A 14,027-nucleotide genomic window follows, 5' to 3' on the forward strand; every position below is an offset into this window, starting at 1 on the left:
CACCCCATCACACATCCACACGATGGCCAAGTCGCTCCGCTCCAAGACCAAGCTCGCCGCTCGCCGCCGCAAGGCCCACGAGTCGCACTACGCCGTCGCTTCGGCTGAGCGTACCGCCCGTATCTCGGCCAAGCTCCTCAAGAAGACCGACGTCGAGGGCGACGACGAGGAGATGGCTGCCGAGGCCCAGGTTGACGGTGACGAGGAGATGAAGGAGGGTGAGGGTGAGTTATTCTAGAAGAGAGGAAACGAGGATATTGAGTGGGCTGTGCTCGAGGTCAGGCGGGTGTGCACCCTCGGCACATCACCTGCCTGTGACTCTGGTCGCACGAGCTCGGTAACTGCTTTGAGAATAACGCAAACGCAAAGCAGTACTCTCCATCCTAGTTTCCCCCTGTACACTCAACCACAACAGCTCTGACATTCATCCCAGAGCCCAAGAAGATCTCCACCTCGGTTGCCCGCGGTTCGCGCCGTGAGGAGTGGCGCGCCTCGAAGGGCATGGAGGTTCGTCCCAAGCTCAAGGGCCAGAACCGCCTCGGCCGCCCCGTCTCGCGTCACAAGGCCGGCAAGACCAAGCGCAGGCGTTGAGCGTGAAAACTATGACCATATCTGGCAGACCGCTGGCGTGCGTGTGTGACGTGAGGAGAGACCTCTTCGACCATAGATGTCGCTACGACGACACCCCTTCGATGATCCTCTCAACAGTCTGTATTTCCGGACCACCACACCGCCCTCGCCCACGGCCTACCACCACAACCCCTTTCACATGCTTCGCAGTTAGACGTGTTGTACGAGAGGATACCCCATAGACAATGCATATTGTCGTCTCTAGCTCTAAAACCGCACATCCCCCCCAGCTTTACCCTCTTGCTTAGTCGGCACGCTTGAGGTCGGCAAGCAGGTCGGTGAGGCGCTCCCACTCGGGCTCGTCCTCAAACCTGGAGTCATTGTCAGCTGCTGTTCCGCATTTTCCTGGAAGCTGTACTCACGCGTCCTTTGTCCTGCCCATGAACGTGCGAACAATACCGCGCGCCTGGAAACGCCAGTCGCCGCCCTTCTTGCCCTCAACCTTGGGCACACGGGGACCAAGCTGGCTGAGCGTAGCGACGAGGTCCTCGACCTCCTCCACTGCGTCACGCCAGCGCGTCCTGTCGCGCTCGACGCGCTCGTCAGTCGCAACAGTGACGCGGTACGCGCGGAGGTAGTCCTCGACGGCTCCGGCCCAGTCCTCCTTCCAGCGCTGGAGACGGGCGTGGGAGCGCCACACGCGCGCATTGTCGTTGACGCGAGTGAGAATGGTGGTGTCAAACAGGCGCTCGACCATGGGGAGCAGACCCCAGCCCTCGTTGGACGTCGAGGGGGGCTTTCCGTCCAGAGGACCCTTGCCGCCGTTGTAGTCGTCGCGGGTGACGGCGTCAACGAGCTTGTCAAGCACCTCGGGGTCAATGGCCATGATGGGGTCCTGCGATCCAATCTCCTCGACCACACGAGTCATGGCGCGGACGGCCTCGGCGAGCTCTCCGACGTCGACAGCGACAATCATGTAGTTTTGCCACATGCGCCAGTTGTTGTAGGCCATGCGCAGACCGTTACGGAGGGCACGGAAGGCGAGGGTCTTGTTCTCAAACGTGACGGGAGGAGGCTTCTCACCCTCGGGCACACCCTCTTCGTTGATGCGCAGGTAGACGGCGGCAAGGTTGTTCCAGCCCTCGGCATCGTCCTCATTGACACTGGACGTCGCGCTTGAACGCGTCGCGCGACTCGGACCAGCGGCCGAGACGCATAAAGGATACACCGAGGACGAACCAGGCCTGGGCGTACAGGGGGTTGATGGCCAGGGCAGCCTGGAAAGCGGGAATGGCCTTTTCATAGTCCTTGCTCGAGACGTAGAGGGCAGCGAGGGAGCGCTGGGAACGCGAGCTCGAGCGCTCCGACTCCTCCCATGCCTTCTCGTAGTATTGAATGGCCTTGGTGCGGACACCCACGGGGTCCTTGGGGGCAAGGTCCGAGTTGAGAGTGAGGTCACCAAGAACACAGAGGAGCTTGGCGGCACGAGCAGCCGACAGCTTGTGGCGACGAGCGTCCGACAGCGAGTTACGGCCAAGGTTCATGACCACATCCGACTCGAGCTTCTTGCCCTCCAGCAGCTCGTGAACGATACGCTCAGCCTCGGCCTCACGCTCCATGCGCTGGAGACAGCCCACAGCGTCCTCCCACATCTCCAGGCGGGTGAAGACCTCGAGAGCCGAGACGACGACACCGAGAGAGAGGTAACGCTTGGCAAGCTCACGCTCCATCTCCCACTTGGACGTCAAGGGCAGCTGGTGGAAGTACTGCAGACGCTCGGCGGTGGACGAGTCGGCGCTGGGCATCTGCTCGATAAGAGCGGCGAGCTGGAGGGTGGCACGCTCGACGGTACGCGAGCGGTGGGCCTCGAGACGGGAGCGAAGCAGCAGAGCGGTGGTGTGCACGCTCCAGTTGCGCGGGTGTGCGACGACACGAGTGAGGAAGGGCATCATGGTCTGGGTAGTAAGGCCGTGCGAGGGCGAGTTGTTGCCCTGGGCGAGACAGAGCGACAGAAGGAGGGCCTGGTCAAGAGGGTGAAGAGCAGGCTGGTTTCCTGGGTCGAGGTGGGAGAGGCGACCTGAGCCGGTCTGAGTGACCTTGGTAAACGCAGTCTCTTCCAGGAGGGTGTCGTCGTTGAGGGCCAGAGTCTCGGGAACGGCAATGGCTTGGACAGTCTCCTCAGTCTCACTGTCACGCTTGCGCGACTCGGCAAGGAGAACAAGCTGGGAGTGGTCGGCAACCTGGTATTTTGTACGCTTGCCGAGGGCTCCAGTGAGCTCAAACTCGAGACCGCTGGTACGCGCAGCAGCGAGGAACGCTTGGTTGGCAGCACGGTCCGAGCCGAGGCGGTGGTGCAGAAGACCAAGCTCGAGGGACAGAGCGGCCGAGGTGTCGGCGTCGGGGGGCCTTGCCAATGAGGGCCTGGACACCAACAATAACCTCGTCAGCAATGCCCACAGGCTCGTCAAGGAGAGCGAGGTGGACTAGGTGGGAGCGCAGGCGCCACCATGGCAGCGTCGCAGGCTGCACCTTCAGCTCGGCGAGGAAGGCAAAGACGCGGATCGAGAGGAGGAAGATGGCAGGAGAAGCAGCGAGATGGTATGACGGCTCGCCAAGAAGAGTGAGGAGGGGAAGGGCGGCAGCGTTGAGGGTGGTGTTGTCCTCGTCGGTCGCTGGCTTGCCAGTGATAGCGGGCAACAATGTCGGCGGCGCCAAAGTCCAGGTGGGGTCCAGTCCAGTTTGGCTGCACAAACGAATGCTGCAATGCCACAGCGGCAACAAGGAGAGTCTGCAGGTCGTCCTCAGACAGCTCACCGACCGGCTCACTGGCGGCACCGTCTGCCAATCCGTCGAGCAGGTGAGGGACACCCTTGAGGGCCTTGACGATGTCGTTGGCAAGGACGACAGCACGGTGGTCGGCGTTGCGAACTGACGACACGAGGTCGCGGAGGCGGGAAGGACCCGCCTCTGCTGGCAGGTCAATGGTGGGGGAGGCGAGGGCCCACTCAAGAGTCGACATGGTTTGGTGTATGGTGGTGAGAGGTGTGTTCTGAAGTGTTCTACCGCTGACCAACACTCAACTTTTGGACATTTGGGTGGCCATTGCCGAAAACACGGAGTTCTCGGGTGCAAACTCCGCCCAACACGTGTGGATCACGTGACTGTCCGCGTGTGATGACGACATCGGGGGGCCTGCGTCTACGGTGGTCGTCGGATCGTCGGTTACCTAAGTTACGGCAGTGGACGCTCAATGGAAACAGAGGCTCTCTGCTCCCCACCATCTCGACGCTCTTGGAACCGTCCTCTCTCTCTCTCATATTCCATTCACCCACCATGTCCTTCCGTCCGGGAATCCTTCCGTCCCTCCTCCGCGCTGCACACCCAGTGCGCGGCGCACCCACACGCTCCTTCCACTTCCTCTCCCGGGGCACTCAGCAGTCGTCGCCCGTCGCATCGCGTCTCGCTCAGCGCTTCGGGTCGGGTCGCGCTGGCCCGCGCGTCGTCACGCACAGCGCGCCCACCACACCCCGTGGCCGCGTCCAGAATGCCTACCTCTACTCCATCGGTCTCGGCCTTGCTGCTATCACCGTCTTCCCTCGTGCTGCTCACTGTGCCAGTGCCGAACCCCTCCCTACCCCAGTGACCCAGGGCAGGCCTCAGCCATCCGTCGCTGTCGTCAACACGGTGCCGGATGACCCGGAGGTTAGGAGCATTCTCTCTCTCGGACAGCTCTCGTTTGGTGCTGTTTGCGGTATCTGTGCAGGTGTCTTCGTGAAGAAGGGCTTCAAGATCGTCGCTTTTGCCCTTGGTGGTGTCTATGTGCTTCTCCAGGTGGGTTGTGACGTCAACAATGGCCGATGTGGCCTTGCTATGAACCCCGGCTGACAACCTCGTCAGTATCTTTCGTCCAAGAAGTTTGTCCAGGTCGACTGGAAGGCGGTGGGCACTGCCTATGACGGCCAGTTCGCGACCGTGGACCAGGCCACCGGCAAGGTTGTTTACCCCACGGCCACGGGCGTGTGGAACGGCTTTATCGACTTCCTCACCGCCAACTTCCAGCGTGAGTGCCAGCCAGGTCACCCGGTACCATCCGCGATCAAGCTGACATTGTCTTCACAGAGCGGGCTACCTTCCTTGCGGGATTCGTTCTTGGTGTCCGTCTGGGTTAGAGAACCCAAACACATTATTGTGGCGATTTGAAACAAGAAGATCTGAAGATGAATCAGTGAATCAATAAACGGAAACGGGGATCAGGAGGACAATTGACCAGATTTCTCCTCAAGGTTCAGAAACATCTCTTTGCATGGGCGTTTATCCTATATACAACGGGGCCCTTGGCTGCCTACAATTGAGCCCTCCCTCACTCCCAATCTTCCTCCTTCAGAATCAAGTAGCTCCCTTTTTACCTGACCCCGCATTTAGAGGGTAGGGCGCTCGGCCTGGGGAGTGAGACGAGCACCGTGGCGACGAGCCGGGGTGTTGTCAAAGTCGAGGTTGGCAGTGTGTGCCGTGATGCGGTTGTCCCAGAGCACGACGGTGCGGGGCTTCCAGCTGACACGGACCTGGGACTCCTGGCCGCGCTCAATGTGGTCGTAGAGGAAGTTGAGGAGGGCCTCGGACTCCTCGCGCTTGAGGCCGACGATGTGGCGCGAGAACGTGCGGTTAATGTAGAGGGCCTTCTCGCCAGTCACGGGGTGGCGGCGGACGAGAGGGTGCACGTTCTCGACGGGGTCACGGCCGACCTGGCCGCTGCCGTATTTGCCGTCGAGGGTGCTCTGGACCTGCTGGACGCCCGAGTGGAGGACGGAGAGGGTCTCGAGGTACTCGCGGAAGCTGGGCGTGAGGCGCTGGTAGGTGTTGCGCTGGTCAACGTAGCCAGTGTCGCCTCCAGAGTCGGGCGAGTCGAAGAGGAACAGGGCAGTAAGTCCTGGGGGCTGCCTCTCGTAGGAGACGTCGCTGTGCCAGTTGGTGCTGTTCGAACGGTCGGACAGGTCGTAGTTGTAGTCTGAGCCAGCCGCGCGGTAAACGAGGTGGAGCTCGGGGTGGCCCACGGGCTGCACAGTCGAGTGGTGGACGTGAGGACGGCCCCAGAACGCAGTCCAATCGTTCACAAGCCAAGAAGCGTCCTGGTCGATGAAGTCCTGGTCGCGGAAAGCCACGACGCCGCGCTGGGCGACAAAGAGGGCGAGATCCTGGCGGGCGGCGGTGTCGAGCTTGTGGAGCTGGACGCCCTCGACGACCGAACCCAGACGCGGGGAGAGGTTCTCGACCTTTCCAGCGGCCAGGAAGGCGCGAGGCTCGGCGTGCTTGAGCGCCTCGTGACCGGGGTCGACGTGGACGAACTCGGTAAGAGGGGGGCCCTTGACCTTCTTCTCAAGCGAGGGCAGGTAGTGCTTGTAAGGGTACTCGGACTCGGGGAGGCCGGTAGAGCTGAACCAGACGTTGTTGGGGACAGCAGGGGCACCGCTGAGCGAGAGCTTGGCGACACCCTCGGTGGGCGCCTGGGTGGTCTGGGTGATGGTGCTAGACATGGTGGAGGAGGAGTTTGATGGTCGTTCACAACGCTCCCCTCCTATGTCTTATATACCATCTTGCCTGCTCCATGATGCACACGTCGTTGATCTCTCAATCCTACCAGCCCAGTGTGAATCATGCGTTGGATGCACTCGACAGCCTGCGCAACTGTTGACAAGATGAGCACAATGGTGGATTCGAGCGACTGTGGCACCCAATGTGGCGTGCTCGCTCGCCACAGTGGTGCAATACACCTCGGTCACATCCGATTCCACCGACACGCCCCGCACCAACCTAGGTTACAGCTTGGCGTGTGCTGCTCGAAGCTGTTTGAGCACGTCCATGTTTCGATCAGAAATGGGGCCCAGATGGCCAAGCCGCTCCACCCCCGCCATCGCGTCATCCTTCCAATCACACCCAGGCCGTTGCGGTGGCGGTGGTGAGCGATGACGCTCACTCCCAGCCGGCCTTGACCGACACCACACCACAGCACGACACCTCTTCCGAATACTGAAAGTCACTCCATGCATGCAGAGGATGTACAGGATGTCTATTTTGCCTGTGGAGCATGAACAACAGCATGTCTTGCCTGTGCGCCTGTGCATTGCCTAGGTGCTTACGTGCTGGCCGGCCACGTCCGACCGTGTGACGCTTGGCACGACTTTGACGCTGGGCACGACTTTGCAGTCCGGCCAGTCGAAAATGTTTTGGGCAAGATGTCAAAGACCTGACACGCAGAAGCATCGAACGAGATCTCGTGGATGTGCATTGCTGACGTGCAGCTCGGCGACATCCGACAAGGGATGGTGTGTGCTGGACAGAGCCTATTGTTTCACATTGGGCGAGGCGGGTGATGCTGCGGACATGCCCCAATCCAATAACATCTGCATGCCCCGAGCAGACACTCTCACCATCGCCCAGCATGAACGAGGGTACACTCGCTTACGTGCTGCAACAGCAACAAGTGCCATAGATCATTACCTGCCGTTGATAAAACATGTTGACGTCCGCTAGTTTTCCTCGAGGCTGCGCCCAGAAATGAAGAAGAGTGCGCGTGGAATGCTCCGAGACAAACGAACTTCAAACGTCCATAACTGATGTGACTCGACACAAGTACTTCTCCATCCCGCAGTTCCTTAAAGCTCTTCTGGTTCGGGCTGGTCCCTGTTGAAATTGGTTAGCAAAGGGCGTTGACATGACCCAGAAACCCCAACGCACCACTCGGACTCTGGGTACGCAGAGTTCAGCGAGCTCTCGGGACCGTACTCGCTCGGCGTCTGGATGTTGTCGTCGAAGTAGTGGCGGGCCATCGAGCGCGGCGCTGCATAAACGTCAGTACACAGAAAACGCGCAACCCCTTTTTTCGCTATTGACTCACTCTTGGGGGTCTTGGGGAGACGGCAGTACTCTCCCGTACGGTGAATCAGCCAGGCGACCACACCAGTCCAGCCGGTCTGGTGGGATGCTCCCAGTCCACGACCGTCGTCGCCGTTGAAGAACTCGTAAAAGTGCACATAGTCGCGGAAGTATGGGTCCTTGTCGAGCTTCTTGCTGCCGCCATTGACGGCGCGGCGGCCGTCCTCGTCGCGGCCGAAAATGTGGATCAGGCGGTGTTGCAGCTCCTCGGCGCATCCGGCGAGGTTCATGTACTGGGGAGGTCAGAGCACGACGAATACAAGAACTCACGTAACCGCTGCCTGTGGGGCACTCGACCTGCAGGCTGTCGCCGTAGCTGGGGCTGTCAGTTGGGGGCTTTTGAACTAATCAGGCAACAACTCACAACTGGTGGAAGCGCTGCAGACTCTCAATGAGGAGGATGTTGACACACATCCAGACCGGACCACGCCAGTTACTGCAGAGTGGTTAGCAATATGCCCATAGGTGAGAGGTAGGAAGCACCTACCTGTTACCACCAAACATGCCCGACTTGGAGTCTCCAGGCCAATACTGCACACCAAAGTCCTGGCCCTTGACGTTCATGTTGAATGGCTGGTCCTTGTGGTATCGACTCATGGAGCGCACGCCGTAATCCGAAAAGAACTCGTCCTCGTCGAGCATCTTCTCCAGAATCTTGACCAGGCGTTCCTTGGAAGCAAGGGCAAGCAGGAGACGGTCGCCGCGACCACGTTCCTTCATGTTGGCGACGTTGCGGCCCGAAATGTCCGGACGGTTCTGGATGAACCAGTCGAGACGTTTCTTGAATCCGGGGAAGCGCTTCAGAGTCTGAGGCTCGAGGACCAGGGTCGCGTACAGCGGGATGAGACCGACCATGCTCCTGATGGGGAGCTGCTGGGCGTGACCATAGCCAAACTGGATACTGTCATAGTAGAATCCATCCTCCTCGTTCCAGAGACTGAGGTGCTGGTCGTTGGAGGCCGGGTACGTCATGGCGTCGGAGATGTAGAGGAAGTGCTCAAAGAACTTTGACGCAATGTCCTCGTAGGTCGGGTTGTGCTTGGCGAGCTCGAGCGCAATGCTGAGCATGTTGAGCGAGTAGAAGGCCATCCATGCCGTGCCGTCGGCCTGACGGAGGGTACCGCCGGTGGGCAGGGGCTCGGAACGGTTAAATGGACCAATGTTGTCGAGACCGAGGAAACCGCCTTCAAACACATTGTTTCCATCACTGTCCTTGCGGTTGACCCACCACGTAAAGTTGAGCAGGAGCTTTTGGAACGTGCGCTCGAGGAAGTCGAGGTCTTCGCGGCCGTACATGTTACGTTCAATCTTGAAGACACGGAAACACGCCCACGCGTGCACGGGTGGGTTGACGTCGGAGAGGTTCCACTCGTACGCTGGCAACGCGCCATTGGCCGACATGTACCATTCACGCGTGAACAGGTCGAGCTGCTTCTTGGCAAAGGCAGGGTCCACCATGGCCAGAGGGATACAGTGGAACGCAGTGTCCCAGGTGGCAAACCAGGGATACTCCCACTTGTCAGGCATGGACAGCACGTCGTCAATGTACAAGTGGCGCCATTCCTTGTTGCGCACCCATTTACGTTCCGATGGTGGGGGAGGCTGGCCCGGGTCGCCCTCGATCCACTCCTTTTGGATATAGCGGTAGTATTGCTTGGTCCAGAGCATGCCCGAGAGGGCTTGGCGCATGACATTCCTCAGGTCGTCACTGATGGGTCCACGTCCGAGACGGCTGTAAAACTCGTCGGCGTCGACGCGACGGGCCTCGACGTTGTCATCAAACAGCTCCTCGTCGAGAATCGAGGGGTCCTCCGACGGTGCGTTGGGCGTGAGCTTGAGACGCACGACGACACATCCGCCACGAGGAGGAATGTCCTTGAACGTATAGTGCGCGGCAGCCTTGGTACCTTCCTTGGCTGGGTTGACAAAGTGGGTAGCAGGGTAGCACTCGGGCGTGACGGTCGCGTTCACCTTGGGGAGCTGGATCGTGGCCGACTCGAGCTTGGCCGTGGCGGCCGTGACGCCATCTGCGTCCTCCTCGATAGGCTGCTCAGGCTCCGGCACTGGCTCGGGCTCGGGAACCTTCTCGGGCTGGGGAGGCTTGGGCCTGTGGCTGGGGATGACATAGTCGTGGAAAGCATCCTTGTTGTAAGGCGTGCGGTTCTGGCCGCGGTACAGACGCTCAAAGTTGGTGTCGTTTTCAGTGAAGAGCAGGTCAGGGGTGACGCCGGGGCCGTCGACGAGGACGACACCGCCCTTGGTCGGCGCGGCCGGCGAGGGGGAGGGAAGACAGTAGAGACGAGTGGAACCGAGCGTGTCGTGGGTCGCCTCGATGACGCCATCGGCCTCCTCGCGAAGCTGTGGCATGATCTTCGGCATCTCCTTGGGCCAGGACCAAGTGTTGCGGAACCACAGCTGCGGGAGAATGTGCAGGTCGGCGGCGTCCGGACCACGGTTGTACGCCGTGATGCGGACGGACATCGAGTTGGCGTCCTCTTCGTCCTTGGCATACTCGACAAAGACGTCAAAGTACCTGTCATCGTCCAAGACGTCCGTGTCCGTAATCTCAAACTCGGGCACCTCACGAGACCTGTTGCGGTTCTCGTCCAGCAGCTGCTGGTACGGGTACGCCTTCTGCGGGTACTTGTACAGGTACTTCATGTACGAGTGCGTTGGGGTCGAGTCGAGGTAGTAGTAGAGCTCCTTGACGTCCTCGCCGTGGTTGCCTTGCTCACCCGTGAGACCGAACAGGCGTTCCTTGAGAATCTCGTCATTGCCGTTCCACAGCATGAGTGAGAAACACAGGCGCTGGTGGTTATCCGAGATTCCAGCAATGCCATCCTCTCCCCAGCGGTACGCGCGGCTCTTGGCCATGGTAAAGGGGAAACTGTTCCACGCATCGCCGTTGGCACTGTAGTCTTCGCGGACGGTACCCCACTGGCGCTCGGACAAGTATGGGCCCCAGCGCTTCCAGTGCGTCTCATACCGGTCGCTCTGGTCGAGACGGTACTCTTCGACGGAGCGGTACCGCGCGCCCATCGACGACATGAGACGCTCGCGCAGAGGCTGAGGAACAACGTCAGTTTTCCCGAGAGGCGGCGGCGCTTATCGCTATCGAAAATCACACGCACCTTGCGCTCACGAGGCGTGTCCGTGTCACTTCCAGTACCTGGGTGAGCTACCAATTAGCTTCACGGTTCGTCATGCCCCGGGACGATGGGTTCAAAAAGCACTCACGCGACCGGGTGTCCACCGCAGGCGGGGTCTTCTCCTCTGGCGCAACTACTGGCGGCGCAGAAGCAGGCTGTGCATTGAGGTTGAGACGCTGGGGGAAGCTGGGCACAATGTCAGCAATGTCGTCCTGGTACCATGCCCCGTCGTTTCGGTGACGTACTGCTCTTTCTCGCGCGCAGGTGGTGCCCCGCTATTGGGCGTGGGGATGCTGATCTTGAGCGGCTCAGAAGCAGGCGTACTCGCACTCGCTCCGGGACCGACAGCTGCGGCAGCGGCCGCAGCGGCGATGGGGGCGGGCACTGGCGCAGACGTGTTGACGGGCGTCGCGGCGCCAGATCCGGGAAGAGACTCGGGGGACGGCACGTCCGTGTCAAGTGGGGGCACGGGGGACGATGTGCGGGCTGGCCCTGTTTGCTGTTAGCTGTATACGCAAGTTAACGATGGGGACAGCTACTTACCTCCCTGCTCCCCCTTCATGGCGCCGAAGAGCTTGGATTGAAGACGCTTGGCGGTCATGGTGTGGGAACGATTCGGGGGGCGGGTCAGGCGATAACGCCTAGAGGGAGAGTTGGATAAGAGGCGCTGGAGAGAGCACAGAGACCGTTGTCCACTGTCTGCGACTGAAGGTGTACAAGGTGTAGATGCGATGAGCGAGGAGAGAGGGGTGTTTGACAAAGTTGTGTGGAGTGAGTGACCAGTCGGAGTGGGGGATCCAATGGTCGAGGATTATGCGGCAAGTCGTGGGGGCGGCAACGACGGGCAGGACGACCGACGGCATTGCTGTGACGACCCGCCGTCAGCCGGTCAGGATTAATTCCTCAGGCACCATTCTCTTGGGCCTGTGCCGCCGGATCGACAAACGGCCATATCGTCCAGCCGCGTCAGGTGGGGTGGGGGGACGCATGGCCACGCAAAAATGGCGATGAGGTATGGGTATGAGGTGCTGCAAACATTGGGGCACACGACTGGTCGTGTGGCTGCAAAAAAGTATGGTGTGTGGTATCAAATGAAGATATGCATTCAAGAACTGGTCTATCCTGCTCCGCTCTAAAGCGTAGAGAAAGCGGTGAGGGTGGCAGGCTCGAACACGGGCAGAATGTGCGCCTGGAGAAAACGTCAGCAAGGTCATCATCATCGTCAAGATCGGGGCCGACGGGCCGACAGCACTCGAGACATGGGCAGCGTACCTCGGTGTTGAACACGTGCGCTAGGTGAGGCGTCAGTGAAATTGTTCCCAAAAATCACAATCGTTACGGGGAGGTATCCCCAACTCACTGTCCAGAGGAATGTGGTCTCCGTCGTCGAAGAGGAGGTAGAGGTACTCTGAGAGCTGTCAGCGGCAACCACCTTCACAGCACTTACTGAGCGTCTCGCTCAGCCAGAAAGTCTCCATACGGTCCTCCTGCTCGGCAGGAAGGATCTGGACGTCCTTGATGATGGCGTAACCGCCCGACTCGACGCGGCAGTGCTTCTGGAACGCCTGGAAGATCTGCCATCCCCAGTCACGGTACTTTTGGTCGCCAGTCGAGCGGTAGGCCAGGAAGAGCGACTCGACAGTCTCGGGACGCAGAATGTTGCGGGCGTCGACGAGGTTGTGGCCGGGCTTGATGTACCAGTCTGCGGTCTTGGACTCTTCGTCCTCGTGGTGGTAGAACATGACAATCTCGGCGCCGAGACCGGTGGCGGTGTTGTACGTGTCGACGCAAGTCTTGACGAGGCCAGAACCGAGCATAAAGTCCTCAGTGTCCCTCTCGTCAAGGTTCTTCCAGTCCAGGTCCTCCTTGTTGCCGCCCTCAGTCACGCCGAGGATGAACGAGCCGCCCAGGAAGCAGACCAGGTGGTCCTGCTTGGGCACAATCTGCCAAGTGTTCTCGCCGGACTGGGGGTGACGGGCAGGCTTGAGTTCCTGGGTGAAGAGAAGACCGCTCTTCTTGGTCTTGGCCACAAGCAGCTTCTTGATTCCGGACATGGCCTCGTCGTACATGTCGCGGTAGACGGTCTCCTGGCGCGCGGTCTGGAGGTACTGCTTGAGGAGGTACTCGTAGTACGAGTCGCCGCGCGAGCCGAGGCGGATCTCGGACGCGACAAACTGGCCGTTCTGGGGGTTGATAAAGATGGGGGCAATGCCGTCGTTCTCGACCTGCTGGCGGATAACAGCGGTCACCTGTGGGCAGTGTCAGCCATACGCCTTCCAACTGCGTCCAACCCACTCTCTCGGCCTTGCGCCAGTAAGTCATGTCGCCAGTCAGGTGCGAGAGGTACTTGAGCTCGAGCTGGAGGGTCGCCGCCTCGGCCAGGCTCGCGAGGCCATTGTTGTCGCGGTCTGGGACGCCGCTGCGGGTGTGCAGGTTGATGCCAGAGTAAGGAATGCCGCTGGGCGTCTCAAACGCGCCCAGGAGGCGGTCACCGAGATCAGTCGCACGCTCGAGGTAGAACGGAGCGTCAGCAGCAATGGACGGGTCGTTGCTGATCGAGGTCAGGTAGTGCGCGGCGAGGAGACCGCCAAGAACACGGATAGTGGTCTCAAACGTGTTAAACGTCGCGTCACGGTCAAAGTCGAGGTGGTCGCGGCACCACTTTGCTGCGCGGTGGTACTCGTCCTTGAAGTCCATCACCAGGAGCGAGTCGAGCGAGTCGATGACAGTGTAGCCGATCGAACCAACGTGCGACAGGTTCGAGCCGCCGCACGAGAGGGGGTGGAGCTCATCCTGGCCAAAAGCACACTTCTCTGAAGGTTAGTGACGCGCAGGATCATCTCAACCTACCGTAGGCGTGGTAACTCCACTGAAAACGTCAGCGTCACTGCCTTTCGTCCCAAGCAGCAAACCTACCTCGAACGCCTCGCGGATCTCGTCGCGCTTCTCGACGTCCGCCTCGAGATGCAGCTTCTTGGGGACATCGCTAGGCCTGTCCGAGGGCGACAGCATACCGAAGCGCATACCGGGGAGCACCATCGGCGTCTTGGCCACCTGGGGCTTGGCGATGAATGTCGTCTTGACCGTGGGCCAGAGCTGCATGTGTGTCAATACTGAGCAGTCGAAGCAGACGAGGTCCAACTCTGACTTACCTTGGTACCAAACCACACCATCGCAGCACCAGAGAGCACGATCAGCGCGATCCGCACAACGCCAGCGGTCTGGCTCTTGGGCTGAGAAATGTCAGCTATGCCATCACCGGATCTTTTAGCTCACCTTGGGCCGGCGCATAGCCGGCTTTGGAGCCACCTTCTCTGCTGTCTGCGGCTTGCGCTGTCGTGCGGCGCTCATGATGGATATGTTAGAGGACAGACGATG

At 60.2% G+C, this 14,027-nt stretch overlaps 6 protein-coding genes across 6 annotated transcripts; 2 read left to right on the plus strand and 4 right to left on the minus strand.

The window, feature by feature from the left end:
* Positions 1-22: 22 nt before the first annotated feature.
* Positions 23-591, plus strand: EHS24_007475 (uncharacterized protein; the record flags this gene model as incomplete). The annotated part of the gene is made up of 2 exons (XM_028622834.1): positions 23-224; positions 434-591. 2 exons carry the CDS (start codon positions 23-25, stop codon positions 589-591), a joined length of 360 nt encoding a protein of 119 aa, XP_028476727.1.
* Positions 592-874: 283 nt separating this feature from the next.
* On the minus strand, positions 875-3,589 carry EHS24_007476 (uncharacterized protein; the record flags this gene model as incomplete). Its single annotated transcript, XM_028622835.1, has 4 exons — positions 875-941; positions 993-1,733; positions 1,810-2,991; positions 3,324-3,589. The coding sequence occupies 4 exons, from the start codon at positions 3,587-3,589 to the stop codon at positions 875-877; spliced, it is 2,256 nt and encodes a 751-aa protein (XP_028476728.1).
* Positions 3,590-3,903: 314 nt separating this feature from the next.
* On the plus strand, positions 3,904-4,739 carry EHS24_007477 (uncharacterized protein; the record flags this gene model as incomplete). The annotated part of the gene is made up of 4 exons (XM_028622836.1): positions 3,904-4,007; positions 4,083-4,401; positions 4,468-4,630; positions 4,690-4,739. The coding sequence occupies 4 exons, from the start codon at positions 3,904-3,906 to the stop codon at positions 4,737-4,739; spliced, it is 636 nt and encodes a 211-aa protein (XP_028476729.1).
* A 249-nt stretch (positions 4,740-4,988) lies between these two features.
* On the minus strand, positions 4,989-6,101 carry EHS24_007478 (uncharacterized protein; the record flags this gene model as incomplete). Its single annotated transcript, XM_028622837.1, has 1 exon — positions 4,989-6,101. The coding sequence occupies one exon, from the start codon at positions 6,099-6,101 to the stop codon at positions 4,989-4,991; it is 1,113 nt and encodes a 370-aa protein (XP_028476730.1).
* Positions 6,102-7,220: 1,119 nt separating this feature from the next.
* EHS24_007479 (uncharacterized protein) lies at positions 7,221-11,250 on the minus strand (the record flags this gene model as incomplete). The annotated part of the gene is made up of 10 exons (XM_028622838.1): positions 7,221-7,248; positions 7,303-7,405; positions 7,463-7,733; positions 7,771-7,816; positions 7,865-7,936; positions 7,988-10,566; positions 10,632-10,678; positions 10,738-10,835; positions 10,895-11,141; positions 11,193-11,250. The coding sequence occupies 10 exons, from the start codon at positions 11,248-11,250 to the stop codon at positions 7,221-7,223; spliced, it is 3,549 nt and encodes a 1,182-aa protein (XP_028476731.1).
* A 531-nt stretch (positions 11,251-11,781) lies between these two features.
* On the minus strand, positions 11,782-14,000 carry MNS1 (mannosyl-oligosaccharide alpha-1,2-mannosidase; the record flags this gene model as incomplete). The annotated part of the gene is made up of 9 exons (XM_028622839.1): positions 11,782-11,838; positions 11,922-11,941; positions 12,010-12,057; positions 12,097-12,898; positions 12,945-13,462; positions 13,500-13,518; positions 13,566-13,745; positions 13,802-13,882; positions 13,926-14,000. The coding sequence occupies 9 exons, from the start codon at positions 13,998-14,000 to the stop codon at positions 11,782-11,784; spliced, it is 1,800 nt and encodes a 599-aa protein (XP_028476732.1).
* Between the last annotated feature and the right edge of the window lie 27 nt (positions 14,001-14,027).

This window comes from Apiotrichum porosum (assembly GCF_003942205.1).
Source record: "Apiotrichum porosum strain DSM 27194 chromosome Unknown scaffold_5, whole genome shotgun sequence".
In the NCBI taxonomy this organism is placed as follows: Eukaryota; Fungi; Basidiomycota; class Tremellomycetes; order Trichosporonales; family Trichosporonaceae; genus Apiotrichum; species Apiotrichum porosum.